We start from the raw sequence: 26548 nt of genomic DNA, 5'->3' as shown, positions 1-26548 counted from the left end.
CTGACTATGTTATGTTTGCCATAAAATTTTGTTCACTAGCCTATAATTAAGTTAGGAAGGTAAACTAAGCAATTAGTTAACATAATATAAATATGAGAGATTAAATGTTATAGAGATGCAATTGATGCGGTGGTATTTTTACTAAGTTATTGATGTTCATGTTAGGGCTAAGCTTTCGGTTAGGTAACTTCGTGAATAGCTTTAGACCTTCTCTATGTGCAAGTAGTGTTTTGGTTGTGGCTTCCTTCGAATGCTCTCTATTGTTTCTACTATCGAGCTTTCAGTTGAAAAGTCGAGGATCTCGTTCTCTCTAGTACACAGTCGCGGTCACAATATAAATGTAGTTGGCATGATCTTACAAAACTTAGGCTATCTCTAGCAGCTTATCCATCCCTATATCCATATTTAAACTCTATTATGCAAATAATACAATCTACAGTGGAAAACAACGTAAAACGATGTGTTGGATGACCATATGGGTGAACTGTTAAAGATGCTCTTACAACCTCATCTGGTACAATTATTATAACAGTGTGCGCAAGCAAAGGGGCAGAGGTGTCTAACCTCACTTCTAATTGAAAGGGAAATAGATTTACACCTTTTCCTATATGAATTTTGGTGGTTGAATTGCCCAACACAAATAATTGGACTAACTAGTTTGCTCTAGATTATAAGTTTTACAGGTGCCAAAGGTTCACAACAAACCAATAAAAGACCAAGAAAAGGGTTCAAATAAAGAGAGCAAAAGACACCCGAAGGCTGCCCTGGTCTGGCGCACCGGACAGTGTCCGGTGCACCAGGGAACCCAACTCCGAACTTGCCACCTTCGGAAATTCTGGGAGCCGCTCCGCTATAATTCACCGGACTATCCGGTGTAGCACCGGACTGTCCGGTGTGCCAGCGGAGTAACAGCTACACAGCGCCAACGGTCGTCTACAACGGAACAGTAAAAGTGAACAGTGAGCGCCTACGCGCGCAGAAGTTGGAGCAGCGCCAGAAGGCGCACCGGACAATGAATAGTGACTGTCCGGTGGCCCACCTGTCAGAAGCTCCAACGGTCAGAACCCAACGGCCGGGTGACGTGGCTGGCGCACCGGACTGTCCGGTGCGCCATGGGACAGAAGCCCTCACCAACGGTCACTTTGGTGGTTGGGGCTATAAATACCCCCAACCACCCACCATTCATTGCATCTAAGTTTTCAGCCATCAAACCACATAAAAGAGCTCTAGACTTCATTCAAAGACACAATCAAAGAGATCAAATCCTCTCCCAAGTCCGGAATCACTTCAACCAAATTAGTGACTAGAGAGAGACATTTGTGTTCATTTGAGCTCTTGCGCTTGGATTGCTTTTCTTCTTCCTTCTTTCTTGTGTTCAACTCAATTGTAATCAAAACAAGAGACACCAAGTTGTGGTGGTCCTTGTAGTGGACTTAAGGCATGTTTGGTTCACTGCCTCAGTTGCCACACTTTGCCTAACTTTTCTGCCTAAGGTTAGTTATTCAATTCGAACGACTAACCTTAGGCAAAGTGGGGCACATTTAGCCACAAACCAAACAGACCCTTAGTGTCCCATTTGATTGAAGAGAAAGGCTCACTCGGTCTAAGTGACCGTTTGAGAGAGGGAAAGGGTTGAAAGAGACCCGGTCTTTGTGACCACCTCAACGGGGAGTAGGTTTGCAAGAACCGAACCTCGGTAAAATAAATCATTGTGCATCCGCTCTTATTCGCTTGTGATTTGTTTTCGCCCTCTCTTTCGGACTCGTTTATATTTCTAACGCTAACCTCGGCTTGAGTTGTGTTTAAGTTTGTAAATTTCAGATTTGCCTATTCACCCCTCTCTAGACGACTTTCACTAATCACTAGAAGAAACCAAGAGCAAATGCTAATGATAGCAGTCTAACTAATTTAAACACTTTACAAAGCACCTACGTTAATAACTAAATGATTCTTCAGCACTTGGATGTTTAGAGCTATTGTATTAGTCACAAATCACTTGGTATCTTACTCAACCCCGATATATCTAAAACGCTCAGTTTAGAGTCCTATTTATAGCCCTAAGGAAGGATAGATGTTGCACCCTCAATAGCCAACTCTGCGCACCATCGACCATTGAACACGGTCTAACACCTCACAATGGTTATTACTATCCCTTATACACCATTGGATACATCCAATTTGGCGCCTACCATTTGACCAGTCCAATGTCCCATTTTCCTCTCTAGAATCTTTTTTGTACAACCGTCAAACTCTATCTGTAATGGTCTGATGCCCGTTGAACTGTCATGGTTCGACGTTGAAGGGAAATGACCTTAAACCATCTCTATAATTGTTTTGGTGCTTGATGATCACCACAACCACTTGTACTAATTAGTTTGCTGAGTTTATGGTTCATGGGTTCATAAGATTAATTTCTAAGTCCAAAACATCTCAAAACAAGGCACAAAGGGGTAAACTTTGGAGAAGATGTAGTTTACTGTAGAAAATTGAGAGAGCCTAGAGGGGAAGTGAGTATGTCATCATGCAAAAATAGCACTAAAAACACAAACTTGGTCTAACTTAGGAGTTAGCGCAAAACTAAACCAAGTTTGGGTCGAGAAGAAGAGAGAAAAGTTCCCTTCACTTGATTGCTCTTTCAAGATGTATATTAGACTAAGAGCAATATCACAAATGAATGTATAACTTAGGAAGAAAGAAAATCGCAGGAAAGTAAATGCACAAAATATACATGTGATTTAATCATGTGGTTCGATCAAGCCTGAAATGCTTGGCTACATTCATCTTGTGGTGTCCACTTACGACAAGGGTTGCTTTTAACCCTTCTGATCCAGAGATCAAACTTGAGTGCCATAGTCTTCCTTATATCAATATGGTTTCCCTCGAAAGGAATCTCAACAAGTTGCAGTCTCTTGCAGCCATACACAGATTAATGGAGTTTACAACTTAGTAACATCACAAGAGAGGGAAGAGTACACACACAAGAGCAAAACATATTGTCGGGCATCATAACTAGGGGGACCTAGATTATGCCCTTAAACATTCTTAACACCTAAAATACCAAAAAAATCACAAAACATGTTCCCCGCGGTCAGTGGCGGAGCCAGAAATTTTTAGAAGCCTAGGCAACTTTAAAAGATCATATGATGTAAAAAAAATAATACATATACTATAAAGTACTTGAAGAATTGCTTATATGTATATAATGTGCTAGTCTCGTATAACATGAGGTAGACTCATTTTTCGAGTCTTTATACTCTAGGGATGACGTCAAACGTATTTTATATAACTCTTCTGTTTCTTGGGATGCAATACAAAACTTACGTGCTACACTCTGCCTTTGATTATTGAAATCATCACAATGCATTAAACAGTTGTTGTGAACACTATTAACACCACCAACATGCTCAGGCAATGATTTGTATGTGTGCTTCCAATTAGTAAATCATGTTCTAGTGAACACCTCAGAGCCAAATTGATCAGCCCTCCCTGGTTGCTTAAAGAGAAAACAATAGAAACAATATGCTGCATCTTGGGACTCACTATATTCTATCCAATTAAATTTTTCATACCATGACTGCGAAAATGCTCTTGTCACAGCTCCAAACTGTCTGCGAGGAAATTTAATAATGGGCTGATGTGGTCCTTTTGCTATATATGCCCTCCTAACTTGATCTCTAATTTCAGGGGTATACTCGTGTATTTGTTTTCTAAGAGCTAGATCACTTGCAATGTCATCTAAATTAAGAACATGTGATGATTCACCTTCGTCTTGTGCTTGAGTTTCTGCAGGCTGTGTTGTTTGCGAAGTCCGAGTGAAATACCTCTCCATCACAGCAGTTGCTAGATGAACGAAAAAAAATAGTTGACGATCAACACACCTGCACTACTGCTCCACGTCACCAGGGTCCAGGGGATGACAAAGGCTGCGTTTTTTAGATGAGCAGATGTGGCAACACGTGTAACTATCTAGCGCTAGGGATTAGACGTAGGACTAAATAGAGCGTGATAAAAAGATAAAATACCTATATATAATGGGCCTGCTGGAGACCAAGCCCGGGCAACAACCCACGCTGCCCGGGCCTTGGATCCGCCCATGCCCGCGGTCAAGCAGGGTTGATTTACAAATTAGCCGAGACCCCGCTCAACGGTCGCTCGAAACTACGCCTCGCCCGAGCCCATCCTCGGGTGAAGACAACGCCCAAGAGAAATCCTTGTCTCGCACGAGGGCCCCTCTTCACAGAACGACAATTTTCGCCCCACTCGAGCTCGTCTCGGACAGGAGGACAACCCCGAGCCCAGTCTCAGCCAAAGGTCATGGGAACCATGGAGACGTGTGCATTAAATGCGACGATTCAGATATCTACCCCATGTGACACCGCAGTCAAATAGGGGATGATGGGACCACAGTCCCATCTACTTTTGCCGACTACGATGACGCACGCCCGCGAATAATGGACACTGCTCTCCCATTCCAGTCATTGTTCTCGAACGACTCTAGATGGGACATGCACGCGTCTAGGCACAACCTCACCCTCGGGAGAGAACTTCGCCTCGCCCGAAGACAGCTTCAGCCTTGGGAGAAAACTCCGCCTCGCCCGAGCTTGGCCTCGGTCTACTGCCATGGCAACAACTCCCAGCGAATCCCGCAGGAGGCCACTCCGGTGACTGTTCTAACAACTCCCTACACGACTGCATACCCAGCCGTAGGTCTGACCATGGCCTCGGGAATAACCTCCGCCTCGCCCAAGCATGGTCTCGGCCTAGATAACATCGACGAAAGGACACCCGAGGCCACCAACTCTTCCGCAGAGACAGGTGACAACGGGATGGCTACAGAAACTACGAGGTTGGTGACAAATCTGCTTTACACCATACTTATCACTATTCCAACAACTACGACTCGGACAATACATCCACAATATAGGCTCGGGTACGCTCCCGAGCCCCCGATCTTGGCCTCGGCTCTCTACTCGGTCAAGATGTGAGATACATGGACCGGGCGCCCTCCTGAAAGTCGCCTAGAGGGGGGGTGAATAGGCGAAACCTGAAAATTATAAACTTTTGAACACACACTACACTTGGGTTAGGGTTAGAAATAATTCGGAGTGCGGAAGATTGCTCCTCTTGCTATGAGTTGCTCAATCAATACTGATAACCTTGGGAGCAAACTCAAATCAATATGAGTAAGGGAACTTTAGAGATAGAGAGGAGAGAGGATAAATAAATCGAGTGAAGATCAAGACAAATGAACACGACGATTATAGCGGACAGTCCGGTGCACACTGGACAATCCGGTGAATTATACGGAGTGACTTTGAGAAAATCCGGAGAGCGGCCAGTTCGCGAGGTGCCTCGGTCTGGGCACCGGACAGTGTCCGGTGCGCCACAGGCTGCACCTATGCTTGTTTTTGCTCCAAACTTTGTAGAGTTGCCCAACTCATTTTCTTTGTTGGTTTATGTTGAACTTTATGCACCTGAGATAAATGACAACTAGACAAACTAGTTAGTCCATGTGGTTTGTGATTGACGTCAAACACCAAAATCAATTATAGGAAATGTTAAAGCCCATTTCTCTTTCAATCTCCCCCTTTTTGATTGATGCCAACACAAACCAAAGAAAATATAAAGTGTAGGAATGTAACTGGTTTGCATTTTGATAGTTGTGTATAAGTTACTTTGAATTTAAACCAACTGAAAGTATTTCTAAGTATATATGAATGCTTTCTTCTAGTTTAATATTTTGGACCACATTTGCACCACTTAGGTTGTTTTTCTGCAAATCGTTTGTAAAAGCCTTTTCGAAGTCTTTTGCAAATAGCCAATAGTATAAGAATATGATTTCAAAAGGCATTTTCAAGATTTTGAAAATTCTCCCTCTGTTTCAAATGCTTTTCCTTTGGCTAAATAAAAGCTCTCCCTGAAGAAATTCTCCTCTTAGTTGTCAAGAGGGGTTTTGTAATTTGACTAACTTCTCCCCCTTTGTGAAATAGTTTTTGAAAACAGGGTGATGGTGTGGTCCTTTTGCTTTGGGCCTATTAATTCTCCCCATTTGGCATTAATCGCCAAAAACGAAGAAACTTAAGAGGACTTAAAATTTTCTCCCCCTTTGTAAAAGGATATGAGTGAAAGTTTATGAATAGGGCAAAGGATAAATGATACTGACAGAGTCGTAGCGGAAGCCTTGCCTTTGCCGAAAACTCCATTTTCCTTTCAATCTAAGACTAATCATAGAGATACTCATGGAAGCATATTAGTCTTAGCTTTTGGCAAAAGAAGAATAATAAATATGCATTTATACCAAATGAAAGAGATATGATCAAGGTATATCAATAAGCAATGTGTGCAATGTTTCAATCAAAGTTTCGAGAATCTTAGATGTTTAGCTCATTTCTAAGCTTGCTAAAAGTCTTTTCATCTAGGGGCTTGGTAAATATATCGACTAATTGGTTGTGGGTGCTAACATAAGCAATTTTGATATCCCTTTTGTTGGTGATCTCTCAAAAAATGATACCGGATGTCTATGTGCTTAGTGTGGCTGTGTTCAACGGGATTATCCGCCATGCAGATTGCACTCTTATTATCACATAGGAGAGGAACTTTGCTCAACTTATAGCCATAGTCCCTAAGAGTTTATCTCATCTAGAGTAATTGTGCACAACAGTGTCGTGCAGTAATATACTTGGCTTCGCGATGGATAGAGCTACTGAGTTTTATTTCTTTGAAGCCCAAGACACCCGGGTTAGCTTCTAGAGCATAGTCCAATGCTCCCTAGTGATGGTCTCACGCTCTTCAAATCATTCTCTTGCTTGTTTTCTTTGTGATCTTTTTGTTTGATTTAATTCTATATTATCTTTTATACACTTACATGTTGTCTTAGATCTTTAATGTCTTTTTAAGATGTTGAACTTTCAAAACTTTTTTGTCTTTATCTAAGTCCACGGTGTATTGTTTGAACTATAACTAAATACTCTAGTAAAGAATATTATTCTAAATAATTATATAGATCATTAAATACTAAAATTTTATTTTTAATATGTCTCAGTAGTTTCATATGATTCGGTGGGTGCTACTTGTCAGATAGTCGAAGACCCTACTCCTACTCCTTTATCCAAAACTTGTACGTGAGGGCTCGTGCTGTTCTCACGTGTCACCTTTTTGGTGTCACCTTTTCCAAAGAGGACACAAATCGGGGCAAATCGGACACTGGACAGCTCAGTACCGTGCACTTTGGATGATTGCACTTTGGTTTTGGCTCAAATTTAGAACAGTAAAAGCGTAAATCTAGACATATTTGTCATCCTAAAACCAGAGCTGTCAGATTCAGCTGCCAAGGAACCGTACATATAGTCATATAAAACATTATTTTACATGTAGACTACTTTATTGTTTATATTTTTATAGAATAGATTTTAAACTAGAAGATTAATAGTCAGGTCCCCAGTCCCCTTTTGAATTTGGTACTTTTTCTATGTTTTTCAGTAAAAATATATTGATTCATATAAACTTCTTATATGATTCCTCTGTATTATTTAATGGGCTTCAGGCTGTTGTGAGTTGGAATTGGAACACAGGCTGATCTATTCTTTGTTGGCTCTGGTACGAATCAGAGACAATTACCACGGCAGGCGTCCCCACGCCACGGCTGAGTACGGAGAAAGAATCCCTCTAGACTTCTCTGCAACCTGCGCGAGGCCGAAAGAGCAGCAACGGTGCGGAGGCAGGGAAGCAAAGCAATCCCCCACCTATATACGCGCCCCGCCCAGTAGGAGAGTAGGAGCTGCAAGGAGTCCGGTCTCCGAAAACCGACAAGACGATAGCAAATCGAAGGAGGACACGGCTGCTGGTGGCCGCATTCGGTCGGGGGAGGAGCACGAGGAGCCATGGCCTGCCTGCACGACCACAGCTGCGAGGATCACAACTGCGCCGCCGACTGGTCGCTCTACAACCACATCGACGTCCCCAAGGTCCTGTAATCCCCCCACTCCCTCTCACCAGTTGCCAGATTGATCCGCTGCCCCACCTCCCTCCTTATTGTGCCTTTGTTTTCGACGGCTTCGTAAGGTTCTGTTGGTACCCCGCGGCGCATCGGATTGTGCGACAGTATACAGTACAATAGGCGGTGAACAAGGATTTAGGGCGGCGGCTGACACGATCTCGTGCGCGCAGGTGGTGGCTCTCAACGAATCGGTGCCCGGGAGCGTCAAGTCCGTCTTCAAGCCCTGGGAGCAGCGCCTTGACACCTCGGGGGTATGTACCAATGCCTCCTCATGTCCACGTTGCCTTAGTTTATTTTTTAATGGAAGCTAGGGTTCACCGGCTCAGTTAGGAGATGCAGAATGTGTACATCTAGTTCAGTAACCACTAAGACCAGTTGTCCTTTTCTTATTATATTAGGACTTAGGAGTAATAAATTTCTAATGACCTTTTTTCTTCCTTTGTCGAGAATGCATCTGTTGTTATCTAAAATCTCCAAAACGAAGGCATATCTCGTGAATTATCGTCGTCTGTGAAATATGGCACATGTTTAAGTATTATATAGATTAGCTCCTTCATGATTGCTTGATGCTCTAGCATGCTTGATTGACAGCATGGTATGAAGTGAAGGTAGGAACATGGGCTTGGTTTAACTGCTGTGGGAGTGGTGGACTAAGCTGTAGAGGAAGGAGGAAGGAAAGGAGTGTGGTATCACATAGGAAAATTAAGTAACTAAACAGTGCTAAATAGTAAAGTGGGTCTGGAGAGCTGCGTGTCTTCAAAACAGTTCAGAAAAATTGTTATACAAGCAAGTTTCCGTTTTGTATTTATATAATTAGTGATTTTTTAGCTCAGATCCTGTTCTTTAAGTTCCTCATCATTGGTAAAATCTGCATTCTCATGAGCATTTTTGCTGCACCAGGGTTTTCTGGAGAGTAATGAGGGTGACCCTGAGCTACTTATTTTCATCCCGTAAGTAGCTGAAGTCACTTGCTCGTTTAATGTATATTCATGTGCTCCCCCAATTGTTACTTGTTTTCCTTTATTTTATTTTGAAAGATTAATTCTAATTTGCTTCATGACTTATAGTTGAAGTATAGCAACGTGATGAAGTGTTCTTTAACTAATTTCCTCAAACATAAGATTGCCTGAGGTATTCAGTTTATGAACTATGTGGTGTTTCAGGAGAAGTATATTTATTATATGGAATAGTTCATCGTTTTTTTCCTTTTTGTATTGTGATTGTTCTCAACAGACAACAGTTCACTCCAGGGCAGTGCTCGAACAGGTTGTAGTTATTGATATTTATTCTTCTTTCTCCTTTATTTTAGTCTTTTGGTGATTTGGTACTCAGCATTAACACTAGTAAAGTAATACTTCTTTCAGAGGTTTAAAACCCACATACCCAGAAATAATTCGTTGAAATGATGTCTGCAGAACATATGCCATGCCCTTTTTGCACATCCTTCCATCAATTTTGTGAAATATCCTAATTCCTAAGGAAATGAGAATGCTTCTTTTTAGTGTGTATCCGGCACTATGTTGAGTTGATATTGCATGCCCTTGCAGAAGTTACTTCTTCAGTCTGTACGTATACTTGCATTGAATTCATGACCTCCATGAATTTCTGTATGTTGATATTTCACTTTTGGTGGAATATTATCTTTATTTGGTTTCAGAGCTAAGAAATACCTTCCCCTATTTTTGTCTATAGTTCTCATCCAAAAAATGTTAAATATGTGTAATCCTGTCTTCCTGTTGGTTGTAGGTTCACATCAGATGTTAAGATCAAGAGCATTTCTGTTGTTGGTGGTGCTGATGGAACAAGCCCGTCAAGAATGAGAGCGTTAGTTTTAGAGATATAGCTTTTATTTTCCTTGTCCTTCTCTTTCTCATGGCATGATATTTATGAAAAATTACCTTGACATAATCCAGGTTTATCAATAGAGAAGGTATTGACTTTTCTGATGCTCAAAACATGCAGCCAGTGCAGGTAAGTATTCAATTTCTTTTTTTTTCCTTATCCGTGTCATAAGTGGAAACTCCACTTAAATGATGTACATTTCTCCTAGGAATGGGAATTAGCAGAGAACCTGCAAGGAGCTCTTGAGTACCAAACAAGGTATGTTCGTTTCCTTCCAGTGCCCTTTGATTTTGGTAACAGATAAATATTTTCTCTTAATCACGTTCGTAGAGCTTCAGATGTCTTTCTGAACACATGTTCATTTGGTAAACACTCATAAAGCTTGTGATAGACTCAAATTCATTAAATGTTCTCCCTGATCCTGTGCAAATTAATAAACATTTTGCATGTAGGTACTGGACTACTCTAGGACACTTTTGTTTTTTCTGTCTACTGAATGGCTTGTAACTACTCCCTCTGTTTTTTATTGCATGCCTTATTAGCTTTGTCCTAAGTCAAACATTTGTATCTTTGGCATCGATTTAAAAAAATTATAGGTTCATGGAATAAGTTTTATGTTTTTGTATTCACTATGAAAATACTTCCATAATATATAATTTGTATTTTATGAAACTAGAAGATTTTTTTGAAATAGATGGTCAAAGTTAGTAATGTTTGACTTATGACGAAGCTAATGTGACATGTAAGAAAATGGAGGTAGTAGTATGCTCTTAAGTTCTATTTGTAGTTTGTACATGGAATAATTTCTCATTTGCTCTTCATACCTTTCTCCCTTGTTTCTCAGATATTCAAGGTTCCAAGGTGTGGCTAACCTAACTCTGCATTTCTCTGACAACTTTGGTGGTGATACAACTAAAATTTATTACATTGGACTACGTGGTGAAGCCACTCAGGTACTTAAGTTTTGTTTTGCTATTTATGCATAATAAAGAAAAAACAGTGGAACGCCATACTGATTCTTATTGCTTCGTGCTGCTTGTCCCAGAACAAAAGGGATGTAGTTGCAACAATTGTATATGAAGTCATGCCCAATCCTTCTGATCACAAGTAAGCTTTGTTATAATTGATCTACTTAATGTTTCACATCAAGTCTACTAGTAGTACAGTTGCACAAGGGAAATTTTATAATGCTGTATGACCTAAATAGTTCCCCCAGAGCCAAATATCTCTTTAGCTTAAGGAAGTGTTCAAGTTAGTGATTTCGCTAATGTACCTCAGAATAGGAAGAGAAGGTTCTTAGGTCCTAGTTTGGCAACCCCATTTTTCCAAGGGATTTCCATTTTTCCAAGAGAAAATGAACTAATTTCCATTGGGAAAATGTAAATCCCTTGAGAAAATGAGGTTGCCAAACTAGCCCAAAAATTGTTCCAGTCTTCCAGCAGGCTTAAAATCATATCCTTCTGGAAGCAGGCCTCTAGGTGGTAGGTGGAGCTGCTGGTTCCTTTCTAATCCTAATTTCCATATTGTTAAATCAACCCGCATCATTTGCTATGCTACTTCCATTCCAAATTATATATCACTTTAGCTTTTGTCCTAAATCATTTTTAAAAAAACTTTTACTTAGTTATAAAAAAATACACCATCTATAACATCAATTTTGTTTCTTTGGGCCTTATTTGCTAGAGCTCTTAGAGCTGATTCTCTGCTGAATCCAGCAGGAGCTCTGTCAAACAGTTTTTCAGAGGGAAGCGATTATTTGCTGATTGTGTGAAACGATTCTCTGAAATGAATTAAGAGGCTGGGAGTTGAAAAAAGTAGCTCTCCTGATTGTGTGAAGTGATTGTCCATCGTGATTTTGAGAGTTCATGCTAAAGAATCAAAGAGAATCATTTTTAGCCACAAAACCACTGTCTCAGAAAATCAACTTCCATAGAGAATCAGAATCAAATGAAGCTATACTGAACAGTCCCTTAAATTCTCCATGTGTATGTATTTGAACTTAAACAATATTTTTGAAGTATTTACCGAAGTTAGAGATGTTCAACTTATAATGGAGGGAGTAACATTTAAACTGGGGGTTTACAAAGGGATAAATGATCATCAATGACCCATCGTACAAGTGCTGAATGCTAGCGATAAGGATATTGTATTGAAAAGGAATGATTTGCTTCACTCATCGTTAACAAGTGATATAACACTTTAGCTTGTCGTGCTGGCAACTGAGGCCAGGTGTGATCCGATTTCTCTCTCCCGTGCAGAACAAAATCTGAGACTGGAGGAGGTTTCTCGCATGTGGAGTAGACATCATACAAGGTGAGGCATATCTGCCGTTCCAAAGCATACAGGCTGAATTTCTCGGCTGATTATTCTAGCTTGCCTTCCTTCTCTCATTTTTTAACGTTTATTTTCTAATAGTTGGGTATGGATCCACAGCAGAGCTAGAGAAGCGGAAGCTGGGTACTGCGTTGCCTGAAAGCAAATTTGAACCTCGCTTCGTCGATCAATAAGATAAATAGATAATTCCCAGCTGCTAGACTTTTAGCTTGACTTTTGAGCACATAACTCTGTACCCGTGGACGCTGTGACTGGTTTGCTAATGCTCTATCATCAGAGTTGGTCTCTTGTGTTATCTTGTGTCTGTCAGCTTTATTCCATTTTCCTGAAGCGCTCATCGTAGATATTTCTCCAGTGTGATCATGCAAACTCTTGCGGACGCCAGAAGGTACTGAAATCCAATTCAAGTGCTAAGCCAACCATAGGAGTGACCGTTTATTTAAATAATCTACCTGAACAACCATGTAGTGCCCACCATATCGTGCTTGTGCCTGTACTTGGGCTTTCACTTAAATTAGCGGAACATGTGACGTCGATGTGAGCCACGTAATATTTGATGCATTTGAATTTGAAACTAGTACAAGAACGAGCAGCTTTAAAACAAACCAACTTAAGATTGCGCCACTAATTTCTTTTTGTCAAGGATTGCAACGCATTGAAAGTAAGTTTGGGTAATACTTTCCCATCAAAGGCGTGAACAAAAGATGGTATGAACCTCCAGATCCGCGGTGGCTCATTAATTTTAATAAGCTTTTACTTAGATTTAGTTGAAAGTTTAATTCTAGTCCATTCAATTTGTTTCATTAAATATGTTTGTTCAATTAATTTCGTTTCATCTGTAAACAGAATAGATGTAAACAGAATAGACCAAAGGAGGGGTTAGTAAGTTGGCCAACTAAAACAACGGGCAGGCGACCGGTACCTTGTAGTGGGCAACCTGGCTTTTGATGATATAGAGCCTACACGTGGGTGCAGGTGCCTGTCGACCATAGAGTTCCATGAAAGAGATAAGGGTATCACCAGACAGACAACTACGAGCCGATAACTAACGGGTAGCACGGGCAAGGTTATTAAAACGATAAAACCTTAAAACACTCATGGGTGAAGTTTTGACTTTTAAACGTTTAAATAAAGTTTAAACTAATGTAATTTTAAACAGCAAAGGAAAAATATCAATAAATTATAATTTTAGACAATAACATGAAGTTAAATACCAAAACCGAGAGGTTAGTGGCTTACGAAAACTTCACCCATGAGCCAGATTGGACCCCAAAAGTAATTAACAAACTGGGCCCAAAATTAGCTAATGATCTAAAACGCATGAAACACTGTGTTTTACAGTTTAGAATGCTAAAACGCAGTTTCAACCTATAATTAGAGTTTTGACGTTTAAACATCGTTTAAATGTAGTGTGACGGAACCTCCCAAGTTATTAGGCCCACTGAGAGCACCTAGAGGGGGGTGAATAGGTGATCCTGTAAAACTTAAACTTATAGCCACAAAAACTTGTTAAGTGTTAGCACAATGATTGCCAAGTGGCTAGAAAGGAGTCTCAACAAAACACAATACCACAAGAGATCAATCACAGAGATGACACAGTGGTTTATCCCGTGGTTCGGCCAAGACCAACGCTTGCCTACTCCACGTTGTGGCGTCCCAATGGACGAGGGTTGCAATCAACCCCTCTCAAGCGGTCCGAAGACCCACTTGAATACCACGGTGTTTTGCTTGCTTTTTCTCAATCCCGTTTGCGAGGAATCTCCACAACTTGGAGCCTCTCGCCCTTACAATCGAAGTTCACAAAGAAACACAGAGCAAGGGGGAATGAGCAACGCACACAAGACTTCAAAAGATCAGAGCAACAACACGCACACAAGTCGCAACAAGAGCTCGCAACACAACTCAAAGAGTTCACAACTCCACAAGAGCTCTATATGCTATCACAATGAAACGAATGCGCGAGATCGATGTCTTGGTGCTTAGGAATGTTGTAGGAATGCTTGGTGTGCTCCTCCATGCGCCTAGGGGTCCCTTTTATAGCCCCAAGGCAGCTAGGAGCCGTTGAGAGCAATCCAGGAAGGCTGATCTTGCCTTCTGTCATCGGGCGCACCGGACAGTCCGGTGCACACCGGACAGTGTCCGGTGCTCGATCTCCTTTCTAAAATGGCGTAGCCGACCGTTGCTGATCTGGGAGCCGTTGGCGCACCGGACATGTCCGGTGCACACCGGACAGTCCGGTGCCCCCTTCCGACTGTTGGCTCGGCCACGTGTCCCGCGCAGATCGCGCGGCCGACCGTTGGCCCGGCCGACCGTTGGCTCACCGGACAGTCCGGTGCACACCGGACAGTCCGGTGAATTTTAGTCGTACGTCGTCGGCGAATTCCCGAGAGCGACCACTTCGCTCGAGCCAGCCTGGCGCACCGGACACTGTCCGGTGCACCACCGGACAGTCCGGTGCCCCAGACCGAAACAGCCTTTTGGCTGTACACAGCCAACTCTTCTCTTTTCTTCTTCTTTCTGTTTCTGATACTTAGACAAGTATATTAGTACATAAAACCAATGTACTAAGACTTAGAAACATACCTTAGCTCTTGATTTGCACTTTGTTCATCCATGGGCATAGATTCACATTTAAGCACTTGTGTTGGCACTCAATCATCAAAATACTTAGAAATGGCCCAAAGGCACATTTCCCTTTCAATCTCCCCCTTTTTGGTGATTTGTGCCAACACAACATAAAGCAACTAGAACAAGTGCAATATCACTTCAAATAAAAACTCAAATTCATTTTGATTCATTTTGGCATATATGGATCATCCTTTGCCACCACTTGGTTTGTTTTTGCAAATCAAACTCAAAATCCTATCTCTAAGTCAAATCCACTTGTAGAGACATAAAGAGAGGTTTTCCAAAGAAAATTGATTCAAGATTCCAAAAACTCCCCCTTTTTTCCCATAATCAACACTTCTCCCCACAAGAGGCCAACTTTTGACAAAAGAGACAATGCAAGAGTTTTGACAAAACAAAAAGCTCTATTCTACTATTTTCAAAATCTCTCAAGTGGTAGCTGATCCATTTATCGCTTTGGCCTTTATTTTCTCCCCCTTTGGCATCAAGCACCAAAACGGGATCAATCTTGGCCCTTTAACCCCATTGCCTCACCAAATTCTTCAATTAAGAGCAAATAGGCAATAAGAGTTTAAAGATGAACTTGGAATAAGTTACCCTCTCATCGGAGTGCAGTGGAAGTCTTTCATGGTCCAAGTCCACCTTTTTCCCTTTCAATCCTCCTTCGAGACTAAATCATCAAACTCAAGCACATGGTTAGTCTCCAAGGGTCAAGTTGTAACACATCTCCCCCTAAACATGTGCATCACTTTGCAACAGACTTGTGAGGTCCAGGGAGTGTTTGTACGACTTGAGCACCATAATAAGCAACAAAATGCAAAAAGGAACATGATCAAGAGCATAAATACATGTATGCTACAATTCAATCCAAGTTCCGCGAATCTAAGATATTTAGCTCACTACGCAGCCTGCAAAAGGTCTTCTCATCTAGAGGCTTGGTAAAGATATCGGCTAGCTGGTTCTCGGTGCTAATATGAAACACTTCGATATCTCCCTTTTGCTGGTGGTCTCTCAAAAAGTGATGTCGGATGTCTATGTGCTTTGTGCGGCTGTGCTCAACAGGATTTTCCGCCATGCGGATAGCACTCTCATTGTCACATAGGAGTGGGACTTTGCTCAGATTGTAGCCAAAGTCCCTGAGGGTTTGCCTCATCCAAAGTAGTTGCGCGCAACACTGTCCTGCGGCAACATACTCGGCCTCAGCGGTGGATAGGGCAACGGAGGTTTGTTTCTTAGAGTTCCACGACACCAGGGACCTTCCTAAGAATTGGCACGTCCCTGATGTACTCTTCCTATCGACCTTACATCCAGCATAGTCGGAGTCTGAGTATCCAACCAAGTCAAAGGTAGACCCCTTTGGATACCAGAGCCCGAAGCAAGGCGTAGCAACAAAATATCTAAGAATTCGCTTCACCGCCACTAAGTGACACTCCTTAGGATCGGATTGAAATCTAGCACACATGCATACGCTAAGCATAATGTCCGGTCTACTAGCACATAAATAAAGTAAAGACCCTATCATTGACCGGTATGCTTTTTGATCAACGGACTTACCTCCTTTGTTGAGGTTGGTGTGTCCGTCGGTCCCCATCGGAGTCTTTGCGGGCTTGGCGTCCTTCATCCCAAACCGCTTTAGCAGATCTTGCGTGTACTTCGTTTGGGAGATGAAGGTGCCATCTTTGAGCTGCTTCACTTGGAACCCAAGGAAGTAGTTCAACTCGCCCATCATCGACATCTCGAATTTCTGCGTCATCACCCTGCTAAACTCTTCACAGGACTTTTGGTTAGTAGAACCAAATATTATGTCATCGACATAAATTTGGCACACAAACAAATCACCATCACATGTCTGAAGCGTCCCCAATCCTCTGGGACTCAAATGTGATACAATTACTAGTCCCAGGAGGCTAGTAAACACATTTATACATCAGATGATTCCAGATCTGCTTAAACGAGACCAACCTATAAAGGTGGCGAACAACTTTAAGAGTTGGTCCACAACTCGGGACATATCATCAGAGTGGGGCTGAAGCAGCCCGATATACGCAGTGAAGCAAATCAGCGGTCCAACAGCCACAGGCAAGGTTGGGAACAGTCGTAACTCTTACCCGATCTCCTTTTTCTGAAAAACAACAAATAAGCAAGGGTGAGTACAAACGTACTCAGCAGCCCACCTTCACCCGCGGAATGGGGAAATCAGATATAATGCATGGAATATGTGGAGCTCAGGATATTTTGCAGAAACAGCAATATTTTATGCAGAGTTGTTTTGAAAAACATTTTGTATTTTTGCAAAGCGCATCCTCTCCAAAAGGAGCAGGAAGTTTTTCAATATTAGAACAAAATCCCCTGGACTAAACCATCCAGGTATCTCAGCAGTTTCCCACTGGTTTTCCTTTTCAAAAACAACTACTGGACTTCCCGTCCACCATAGCTCACGGCTCAACCGCCGAACCTTTTAAAAACCACTTTTCTCAAAAGCACCTTTTTTTTGAAAACAAAACATTAATTGCCATACCATACCAGACTCGTCCATTCCTGTGGACACAGACTATTCGAATAGGTTTGAACTCTGCGCAGAGGTGTACACTTTACCCACTAGTCCGGCTCTGCGATCTCATAGCTAGTGAGACCCGAATCCGAATCTCTTTCTTTCCCCGCACGTCCTAACCTTAACGGTTATCCGGAAGGAGTCAGGCCACCACCATGTCCAAACCGGACAAAACTTTCCCCCTCCTTATCCTCCCGGTGCTCCCCAGCCTTCATAACCCTGGGGTCGGACCGCACGAGTTCAGATTGAGTGACTGCCCACAGTCTCGAGTGGTTGCACTGTTAAAGAGTACAGGTAGTGAAGATGACAAACCGGTCCTTATATGAGGGGACAATCCTTCTGCTCACGCCTAAACCAGCTGAGCCATCACCTTAGACCCTCCCCTAAACCAGGGAGTCCCTGATTATCCCACTCACAAGGTGATAAGGGTGAAAACCCTTCATCATACACATTTTGAAAAACATTTTCTTTTGAAAACTCACACCTTTTCTCAAATCATTTGGAACATATATATCAGGGATTGATTGCGGCAAGCGGCTGGGTGGCCATAATAACTTGTATCAAAATCATATCATGCATAAAATAACAGGCTGAGGGTTGTGGTTGAAAAACATAGGTAATTTATGCATCAAAGGGATCCAGTGAGCTTGCCGTGCTTATTCGGCGAAGGGGGAAGGGGAGCTCGCGGAACTGGCTTCTGGCTCCACCGCCTAGCGTAGACTTGCGGATCTGGCCTCCACGAGACGGCACGAACGCTCCGATAACTATGCAACATGAACAAGCAAACATACAAACGAGCAAGTATACCAACAAATATTTAGTATAGTGGTCAGAATAGTGATACATGGATGGGTAGAGTCTTGAGTAGAATATGTGTCATGTGGTGTTGAGATACTACTAGTGGTGGAGCGGAGGTGCTTACCAGGAGGGTGGACTGGAGGCGAAGCGACACTATGCGTGTAGCCGGCAGAGCAGAGTAACTGAGTGGGTGGGGTGTTTGCCTTGGCTGAGGGTGTTGAGTGTGTGTGGAGAGGGAGAGGGTAGCTGGGTGTATTTATAGCTGGGTGTATGTGGTGTAGCATAGTGAAGTTCACTGTTGGTGAGAATAGTGACGAATGAATCATCTGACTTAGTATGAACAGGAGAGTTATAGGCAGAATATGGGACGAGAGTATTTTGGGAGTCTTCTGAAACATGAACCATGCTTAAGGGATGACATGGTTGGATAGGGAATAATTTGATAAGAATTTAGAAACAAGAATTATTGGAATCTGAGTTTGGAAGCCTGGTTCAAAGGAATCTCAAAGTTAAGCATGCTCAACTTGGAGAAACCTAGGATGGGTGACCAGATGGGAAGTTCCCTACTGGAAGAAAAATCACAGTCACCGGAGTCCGTATGACTGGAATATGGGTCTGGCTGGTATTAAGTGGACTGGACAGCATGATGGATGAGTAGTTGAAATTTGGGGCGATCGGATGATCGATGAATAGTAACGATGATTAGTAACGATGAATAGTGGCGATGGAAAAGTAATTATAGATATCATCGATGAATAGTAACGATGATGAATAGTAATGATAAATAGTAACGATGATGAATAGTGTATGTGAATAGTAACGGTGAATAGTAACGGTGAATAGTAATGGTGAATAGTGGCAGTGAATAGTTCGTATGAACGAACGATGAACGATGAATAGGAACTATGAACGAACGGACGAACGATCGAATGATCGGACGAACGAACGATCGGAATTTCGGCAGCATAACGGCAGGAAAAGATTATTTGGACGAACGAACGGACAAACGATCGAATGATCGGACGAACGAACGATCGGAATTTCGGCAGCATAACGGCAGGACAAAGATTATCTGGAAGAACGATGAATAGGGACTATGAACGAACGATGAACGATGAATAGGGAACTATGAACGAACGATGAACGATCGAATGATCGAACAAACGAACGATCGAAATTTTGGCAGCATAACGGCAGGAAAAAGATTATTTGGACGAACGAACGATCGAACGATCGGACGAACGGATGAACGAACCATGAACGATCGGACGAACGATCGAACGATCGGACGAACGAACGAACAAACTAAGAACAGGGGGACGAACGATCGAAGAACGATCGAACGATCCTTGTGCTAGTGTGTGCTTGTGTGGAACATGGAGTGGGTGTGTGTGGGGGGGAGAGAGTTGCCATGAAATGGCTTGGGGTGGGATGAGAGGAGGCCCTTGCCCCTCTATTTATAGCCATGGTGGGGGGATTAGGGGGAGGGATGAGAGGATTAGTGGGAGGATGAGAGGATTAGTGGGAGGTTAGCATGTATTTGTCTTGTATAAGTGAGATTAGCTTGTAGAGCTCACCGTATGACACCGGAGACATACATATACGTATGGGCATGAGGAAAGTTATGAAGAAAATATTTATAGGGACTTGAAAAATGATTCTGAAGATATTTCTCAAGAGGAAAATACTTGGAGATATATCTGTGGAATATTTGGACAGTATTTCTGGACAGAACTTGAAGGGGGTTACTCGAGAAATATCTAGGCGGTATTTCTGGAAAGAAATTGAGGGGGATCACTGGAGAAACATTTGTAGGATATTTGAGGAGGATTTTGGAGAGAATATAGACCACTATATTTTATTTGCTGATATCAACTCGCAAACAAACATTTTGAAATGAAATTTGAAATTCATTTTGAATTTAGAGCGAGTTTGAGAAAATTTCAGGATTTGAATTTTTGGGATGCTACAATGTCTTAGTAAAAAGAGTTGGATCGGCTTTCCCAACCTTGAAAGCATTAACAATTAGAAAGTCTCTAAGGCATTCATGCCATGCTCTTGGGGCTTGCTTAAGTCCATAGAGCGCCTTAGAGAGCTTACACACATGGTCGGGGTACCGTTCATCCTCGAAGCCAGGGGGTTGCTCCACGTACACCTCCTTGATTGGCCCGTTGAGGAAAGCGCTCTTCACATCCATTTGGTACAACCTGAAAGAATGGTGAGCGGCATATGCTAGCAAGATACGAATTGATTCTAGCCTAGCCACAGGAGCAAAAGTCTCCTCGAAATCCAAACCTGCGACTTGGGCATAACCTTTTGCCACAAGTCGAGCCTTGTTCCTCGTCACCACCCCGTGCTCGTCCTGTTTGTTGCGGAACACCCACTTGGTTCCCACAACATTTTGCTTCGGACGAGGCACCAGTGTCCAAACTTCATTGCGCTTGAAGTTGTTGAGCTCCTCCTGCATAGCCAACACCCAGTCCGGATCTAGCAAGGCCTCCTCTACCCTGAAAGGCTCAATAGAAGAGACAAAGGAGTAATGCTCACAAAAATTAACTAATCGAGATCGAGTAGTTACTCCCTTGCTAATGTCACCCAGAATTTGGTCGACGGGATGATCCCTTTGAATCATCGCTCGAACTTGGGTTGGAGGTGCCGGTTGCGCTTCTTCCTCCAACACATGATTATCTTGTGCTCCCCCTTGATCACACGCCTCCTTTTGATGAACCTGTTCATCGTCTTGAGTTGGGGGATACATCATTGTTGAGGAAGAAGGTTGATCTTGCTCCAATTGTTCCTGTGGTCGCACATCACCAATCGCCATGGTGCGCATAGCGGCCGTTGGAACGTCTTCTTCATCTACATCATCAAGATCAACAACTTGCTCTCTTGGAGAGCCATTAGTCTCATCAAATACAACGTCGCTAGAGACTTCAACCAAACCCGATGATTTGTTGAAAACTCTATACGCCTTTGTATTTGAGTCATAACCTAACAAAAACCCTTCTACAGCTTTGGGAGCAAATTTAGAATTTCTACCCTTCTTCACTAGAATGTAGCACTTACTGCCAAATACACGAAAGTAAGATACATTGGGTTTGTTACCGGTTAGTAGCTCATACGAAGTCTTCTTGAGGAGACGATGAAGGTAGACCCTGTTGATGGCGTGGCAAGCCGTGTTCACGGCTTCCGACCAGAAACACTCGGGGGTCTTGAATTCTCCAAGCATCGTCCTCGCCATATCGATTAGCGTCCTGTTCTTCCTCTCTACCACACCATTTTGCTGTGGTGTGTAGGGAGCGGAGAACTCGTGCTTGATCCCTTCCTCCTCAAGGAACTCCTCCACTTGAAGGTTCTTGAACTCGGACCCATTGTCGCTCCTTATCTTCTTCACCTTGAGCTCAAACTCATTCTGAGCTCTACTGAGGAAGCGCTTGAGGGTCCCTTGGGTTTCAGACTTATCCTGCAAAAAGAACACCCAAGTGAAGCGGGAAAAGTCATCAACAATAACTAGACCATACTTACTCCATCCTATGCTCAGATAGGCGACAGGTCCGAAGAGGTCCATATGCAGCAGCTCCAGGGGTCTTGAAGTGGTCATCACATTCTTGCTGTGATGCGCTCCTCCCACTTGTTTACCTGCTTGACAAGCTGCACAAGGTCTATCTTTTTCGAATTGCACGTTAGTCAAACCTATCATGTGTTCTCCCTTTAGAAGCTTGTGAAGGTTCTTCATCCCCACATGTGCTAAGCGGCGATGCCACAGCCAGCCCATGCTAGTCTTAGCTATTAAGCATGCATCTAGACTGACCTCTTCTTTTGCAAAATCAACTAAATAAAGTTTGCCGTCTAATACACCCTTAAAAGCTAGTGAACCATCACTTCTTCTAAAGACAGACACATCTATATTTGTAAATAGACAGTTATACCCCATGTTGCATAATTGACTAACAGATAGCAAATTATATCCAAGAGACTCTACTAAAAACACGTTAGATATGGAGTGCTCATTAGAAATTGCAATTTTACCTAACCCTTTTACCTTGCCTTGATTCCCATCACCGAATATAATTGAATCTTGGGAATCCTTATTCTTGACGTAGGAGGTGAACATCTTCTTCTCCCCCGTCATATGGTTTGTGCATCCGCTGTCGATAATCCAGCTTGAACCCCCGGATGCATAAACCTGCAAGGCAAATTTAGGCTTGGGACTTAGGTACCCAACTCTTGTTGGGTCCTACAAGGTTAGTCACAATTTCCTTAGGGATCCAAATGCAAGTTTTATCACCCTTGCATTTTGCCCCTAACTTCCTAGCAATCACCTTTCTATCCTTTCTACAAATTGCAAAGGAAGCATTCAAGGCATGATATATTGTAGAAGGTTCATTGACTTTTCTAGGAACATTAACAACATTTCTCCTAGGCATATTATGAACAACATTCCTTCTACCAACATTTCTATCATGCACATATGAAGAACTAGAAGCAAACATAGCATGAGAAAAATCATCGTAAGCATTATAACTCCTATAAGCATTTCTAGTTTGTCTCCTATCATGATACAAAAGGCATGGTTCTTTTTAGCACTAGTAGCCATAGGGGCCTTCCCTTTCTCCTTAGCGGGAATGGGAGCCTTATGGCTTGTTAAGTTCTTGGCTTCCCTCTTGAAGCCAAGTCCATCCTTAATTGAGGGGTGTCTACCGATCGTGTAGGCATCCCTTGCAAATTTTAGTTTATCAAATTCATTCTTGCTAGTCTTAAGTTGGGCATTAAGACTAGCCAATTCCTCAGTTAATTTGGAAATTGAAACTAAATGATCACTACAAGCATCAACATCGAAATCTTTACACCTAGTGCAAATCTCAACATGTTCTACACAAGAATTAGATTTACTAGCTACTTCTAGTTTAGCATTTAAGTCATCATTAACACTCTTTAAAGTAGCAATGGTTTCATGACACGAAGATAGTTCACTAGAAAGCACTTCATTTCTTTTAACTTCTAAAGCATAAGATTTTTGAGCTTCTACAAATTTATCATGTTCTTCATACAACAGATCCTCTTGCTTTTCTAAAAGTATATTCCTATCATTCAAGGCATCAATCAATTCATTAATTTTGTCTACCTTGGTTTTATCTAATCCCTTGAGTAAGCATGAGTAATCTATCTCATAATCATCACTAGACTCATCCTCACTTGAAGAAGCATAAGTACTAGTATTATGAGTGCTTACTTTCTTCTCCCTTGCCATGAGGCAAGTGTGACACTCGTTGGGAAAGAGGGATGACTTGTTGAAGGCGGTGGCGGCGAGTCCTTCATTGTCAGAGTCGGATGAAGAGCAGTCCGAATCCCACTCCTTGCCCAGATGAGCCTCGCCCTTTGCCTTCTTATAGTGCTTCTTTTTCTCCCTCTTGTTCCCTTGATCCTGATCACTATCATTGTCGGGACAGTTAGCAATAAAATGACCAAGCTTACCGCATTTGAAGCATGAGCGCTTCCCCTTGGCTTTGGTCTTGCTTGGCTGTCCCTTGCGACCTTTAAGCACTGTCTTGAATCTTTTGATGATGAGAGCCATCTCTTCATCATTAAGTCCGGCCGCCTCAAACTGTGCCACCTTGCTAGGTAGCGCCTCCTTGCTTCGTGTTGCTTTGAGAGCAAAGGGTTGCGGCTCGTTGATCGGACCATTCAAGGCGTCGTCCACGTACCTTGCCTCCTTAATCATCATTCGCCCACTAACGAATTTCCCAAGAACTTCTTCGGGCGACATCTTAGTGTACCTGGGATTTTCACGTATATTGTTCACCAAATGAGGATCAAGAACGGTAAATGACCTTAGCATTAGGCGGACGACGTCGTGGTCCGTCCATCGCGTGCTCCCGTAGCTCCTTATTTTGTTGATAAGGGTCTTGAGCCGGTTGTATGTTTGCGTCGGCTCCTCCCCCCTTATCATCGCGAACCGTCCAAGTTCGCCTTCCACCAACTCCATTTTGGTGAGCAAGGTGACGTTGTTTCCCTCATGAGAGATCTTGAGGGTGTCCCAGATCTGCTTGGCATTGTCCACGCCGCTCACCTTGTGATACTCGTCCCTGCACAAAGAGGCTAGCAATACAGTAGTAGCTTGTGCATTTCTATGAATCTATTCATTAATAAACATAGGGCTATCCGAGCTATCAAATTTCATTCCACTTTCCACAATCTCCCAAATGCTTGGATGGAGAGAAAACAGGTGAGTACGCATTTTGTGGCTCCAAAATCCGTAATCCTCTCCATCAAAGTGAGGGGGCTTGCCAAGTGTAATGGGAAGCAATTGAGCATTTGAACTATGCGGGATGCGCGAATAATCGAAAGAAAAGTTTGAGTTAACCGTCTTTCGTCTATCGTAGTCGTCGTCGTCCTTTTGGGAGGAGGAAGATTCGTCGCTGTTGTAGTAGACAATTTCCTTGATGCGCCTTGTCTTCTTCTTCCTCCCATCTTTTCTTTTGTGGCCCGAGCCCGAGTCGTTGGACTTGTCATCCCTTGGCTCGTTGACGAAGGACTCCTTTTCCTTGTCGTTGATCACCATCCCCTTGCCTTTAGGATCCATCTCTTCGGGCGGTTAGTCCCTTTCTTGAAGAGAACGGCTCCGATACCAATTGAGAGCACCTAGAGGGGGGGTGAATAGGTGATCCTGTAAAACTTAAACTTATAGCCACAAAAACTTGTTAAGTGTTAGCACAATGATTGCCAAGTGGCTAGAAAGGAGTCTCAACAAAACACAATACCACAAGAGATCAATCACAGAGATGACACAGTGGTTTATCCCGTGGTTCGGCCAAGACCAACGCTTGCCTACTCCACGTTGTGGCGTCCCAACGGACGAGGGTTGCAATCAACCCCTCTCAAGCGGTCCGAAGACCCACTTGAATACCACGGTGTTTTGCTTGCTTTTTCTCAATCCCGTTTGCGAGGAATCTCCACAACTTGGAGCCTCTCGCCCTTACAATCGAAGTTCACAAAGAAACACAGAGCAAGGGGGAATGAGCAACGCACACAAGACTTCAAAAGATCAGAGCAACAACACGCACACAAGTCGCAACAAGAGCTCGCAACACAACTCAAAGAGTTCACAACTCCACAAGAGCTCTATATGCTATCACAATGAAACGAATGCGCGAGATCGATGTCTTGGTGCTTAGGAATGTTGTAGGAATGCTTGGTGTGCTCCTCCATGCGCCTAGGGGTCCCTTTTATAGCCCCAAGGCAGCTAGGAGCCGTTGAGAGCAATCCAGGAAGGCTGATCTTGCCTTCTGTCATCGGGCGCACCGGACAGTCCGGTGCACACCGGACAGTGTCCGGTGCCCGATCTCCTTCCTAAAATGGCGCAGCCGACCGTTGCTGATCTGGGAGCCGTTGGCGCACCGGACAGTCCGGTGCCCCCTTCCGACCGTTGGCTCGGCCACGTGTCCCGCGCAGATCGCGCGGCCGACCGTTGGCCCGGCCGACCGTTGGCTCACCGGACAGTCCGGTGAATTTTAGCCGTACGTCGTCGGCGAATTCCCGAGAGCGGACACTTCGCTCGAGCCAGCCTGGCGCACCGGACACTGTCCGGTGCACCACCGGACAGTCTGGTGCCCCAGACCGAAACAGCCTTTTGGCTGTACACAGCCAACTCTTCTATTTTCTTCTTCTTTCTGTTTCTGATACTTAGACAAGTATATTAGTACATAAAACCAATGTACTAAGACTTAGAAACATACCTTAGCTCTTGATTTGCACTTTGTTCATCCATGGGCATAGATTCACATTTAAGCACTTGTGTTGGCACTCAATCACCAAAATACTTAGAAATGGCCCAAAGGCACATTTCCCTTTCACTCACCTACAGTTGTCCTTGTCCAACACACATCAGACAACCCTGTAGATGTTCCTAAATCACTTGACAAGTTCGGTATCTTTATCCTTACCTTTCCAGGAACGTTTCACCCGTCTGACAGACAATATGTTCATCGGAGATGCGGAAATGCGGAAGTGGTTACATAAACTTACATTTATTGAAAAGTAATAGTAAGTCGTTTAATACAGACCAGAGTATAAGCGAGTGCAGGAAAATATTATTACAATACCTGGGAGGCAAAAGCTCCTCCCATTAAGTTCTTTACATAAAAGTTTTTAAGGAGGACCCGGTCCTCTGGCAGCTTCATTCTAGATTATCTTCACTTTTCACCACCTTGGTACAAAAACAACACAAGTTTGTTGTCTCCTCACCTAAAAACAACGGGGGAATAAACCCTGAGTATGAAATTACTCAGCAAGTCTTACCCGACTAAGGAAAATACTCTCAAGGGTATGCTGGTTATATGGGGGGTCAAGGTAAGGCCTTTCAATAATCAAGACTCTGTTTGCAGAATTGCTTACTAAAA

The 26548-nt window shown here is 43.0% G+C and overlaps 1 protein-coding gene across 3 annotated transcripts; it reads left to right on the top strand.

Moving 5' to 3' along the window:
• The first annotated feature begins 7556 nt into the window (after positions 1-7556).
• On the top strand, positions 7557-12467 carry LOC100193621 (uncharacterized). Of its 3 annotated transcripts, none has more exons than XM_008673917.2 (10): positions 7557-7964; positions 8167-8247; positions 8897-8946; positions 9743-9820; positions 9910-9967; positions 10047-10096; positions 10683-10791; positions 10884-10945; positions 12097-12151; positions 12272-12467. In XM_008673917.2, exons 1-9 carry the CDS (start codon positions 7881-7883, stop codon positions 12137-12139), a joined length of 615 nt encoding a protein of 204 aa, XP_008672139.1. In that variant the 5' UTR covers positions 7557-7880; the 3' UTR covers positions 12140-12151; positions 12272-12467. The 3 variants fall into 3 exon arrangements, with proteins under 3 accessions (XP_008672139.1, XP_008672138.1, NP_001345778.1); XM_008673916.2 differs by having other exon boundaries at positions 12254-12467; NM_001358849.1 differs by having other exon boundaries at positions 7654-7964; positions 12275-12460.
• The last annotated feature ends 14081 nt before the right edge of the window (positions 12468-26548 follow it).

The sequence above is a fragment of the Zea mays genome, chromosome 3 (assembly GCF_902167145.1).
Source record: "Zea mays cultivar B73 chromosome 3, Zm-B73-REFERENCE-NAM-5.0, whole genome shotgun sequence".
NCBI classification, from domain to species: Eukaryota; Viridiplantae; Streptophyta; class Magnoliopsida; order Poales; family Poaceae; genus Zea; species Zea mays.
This window is presented reverse-complemented; position numbering and strand designations above follow the sequence as displayed.

What these genes read in the sequence shown, in the direction of transcription:
- LOC100193621 (XM_008673917.2), top strand. Translation starts at nt 7,881, where the DNA reads ATGGCCTGCCTGCACGACCACAGCTGCGAGGATCACAACTGCGCCGCC. An exon ending in AGCCCGTCAAGAATGAGAGC is followed by an intron (nt 9,821 to 9,909) that starts GTTAGTTTTAGA and finishes GACATAATCCAG; the next exon opens with GTTTATCAATAGAGAAGGTA. An exon ending in GCTCTTGAGTACCAAACAAG is followed by an intron (nt 10,097 to 10,682) that starts GTATGTTCGTTT and finishes CTTGTTTCTCAG; the next exon opens with ATATTCAAGGTTCCAAGGTG.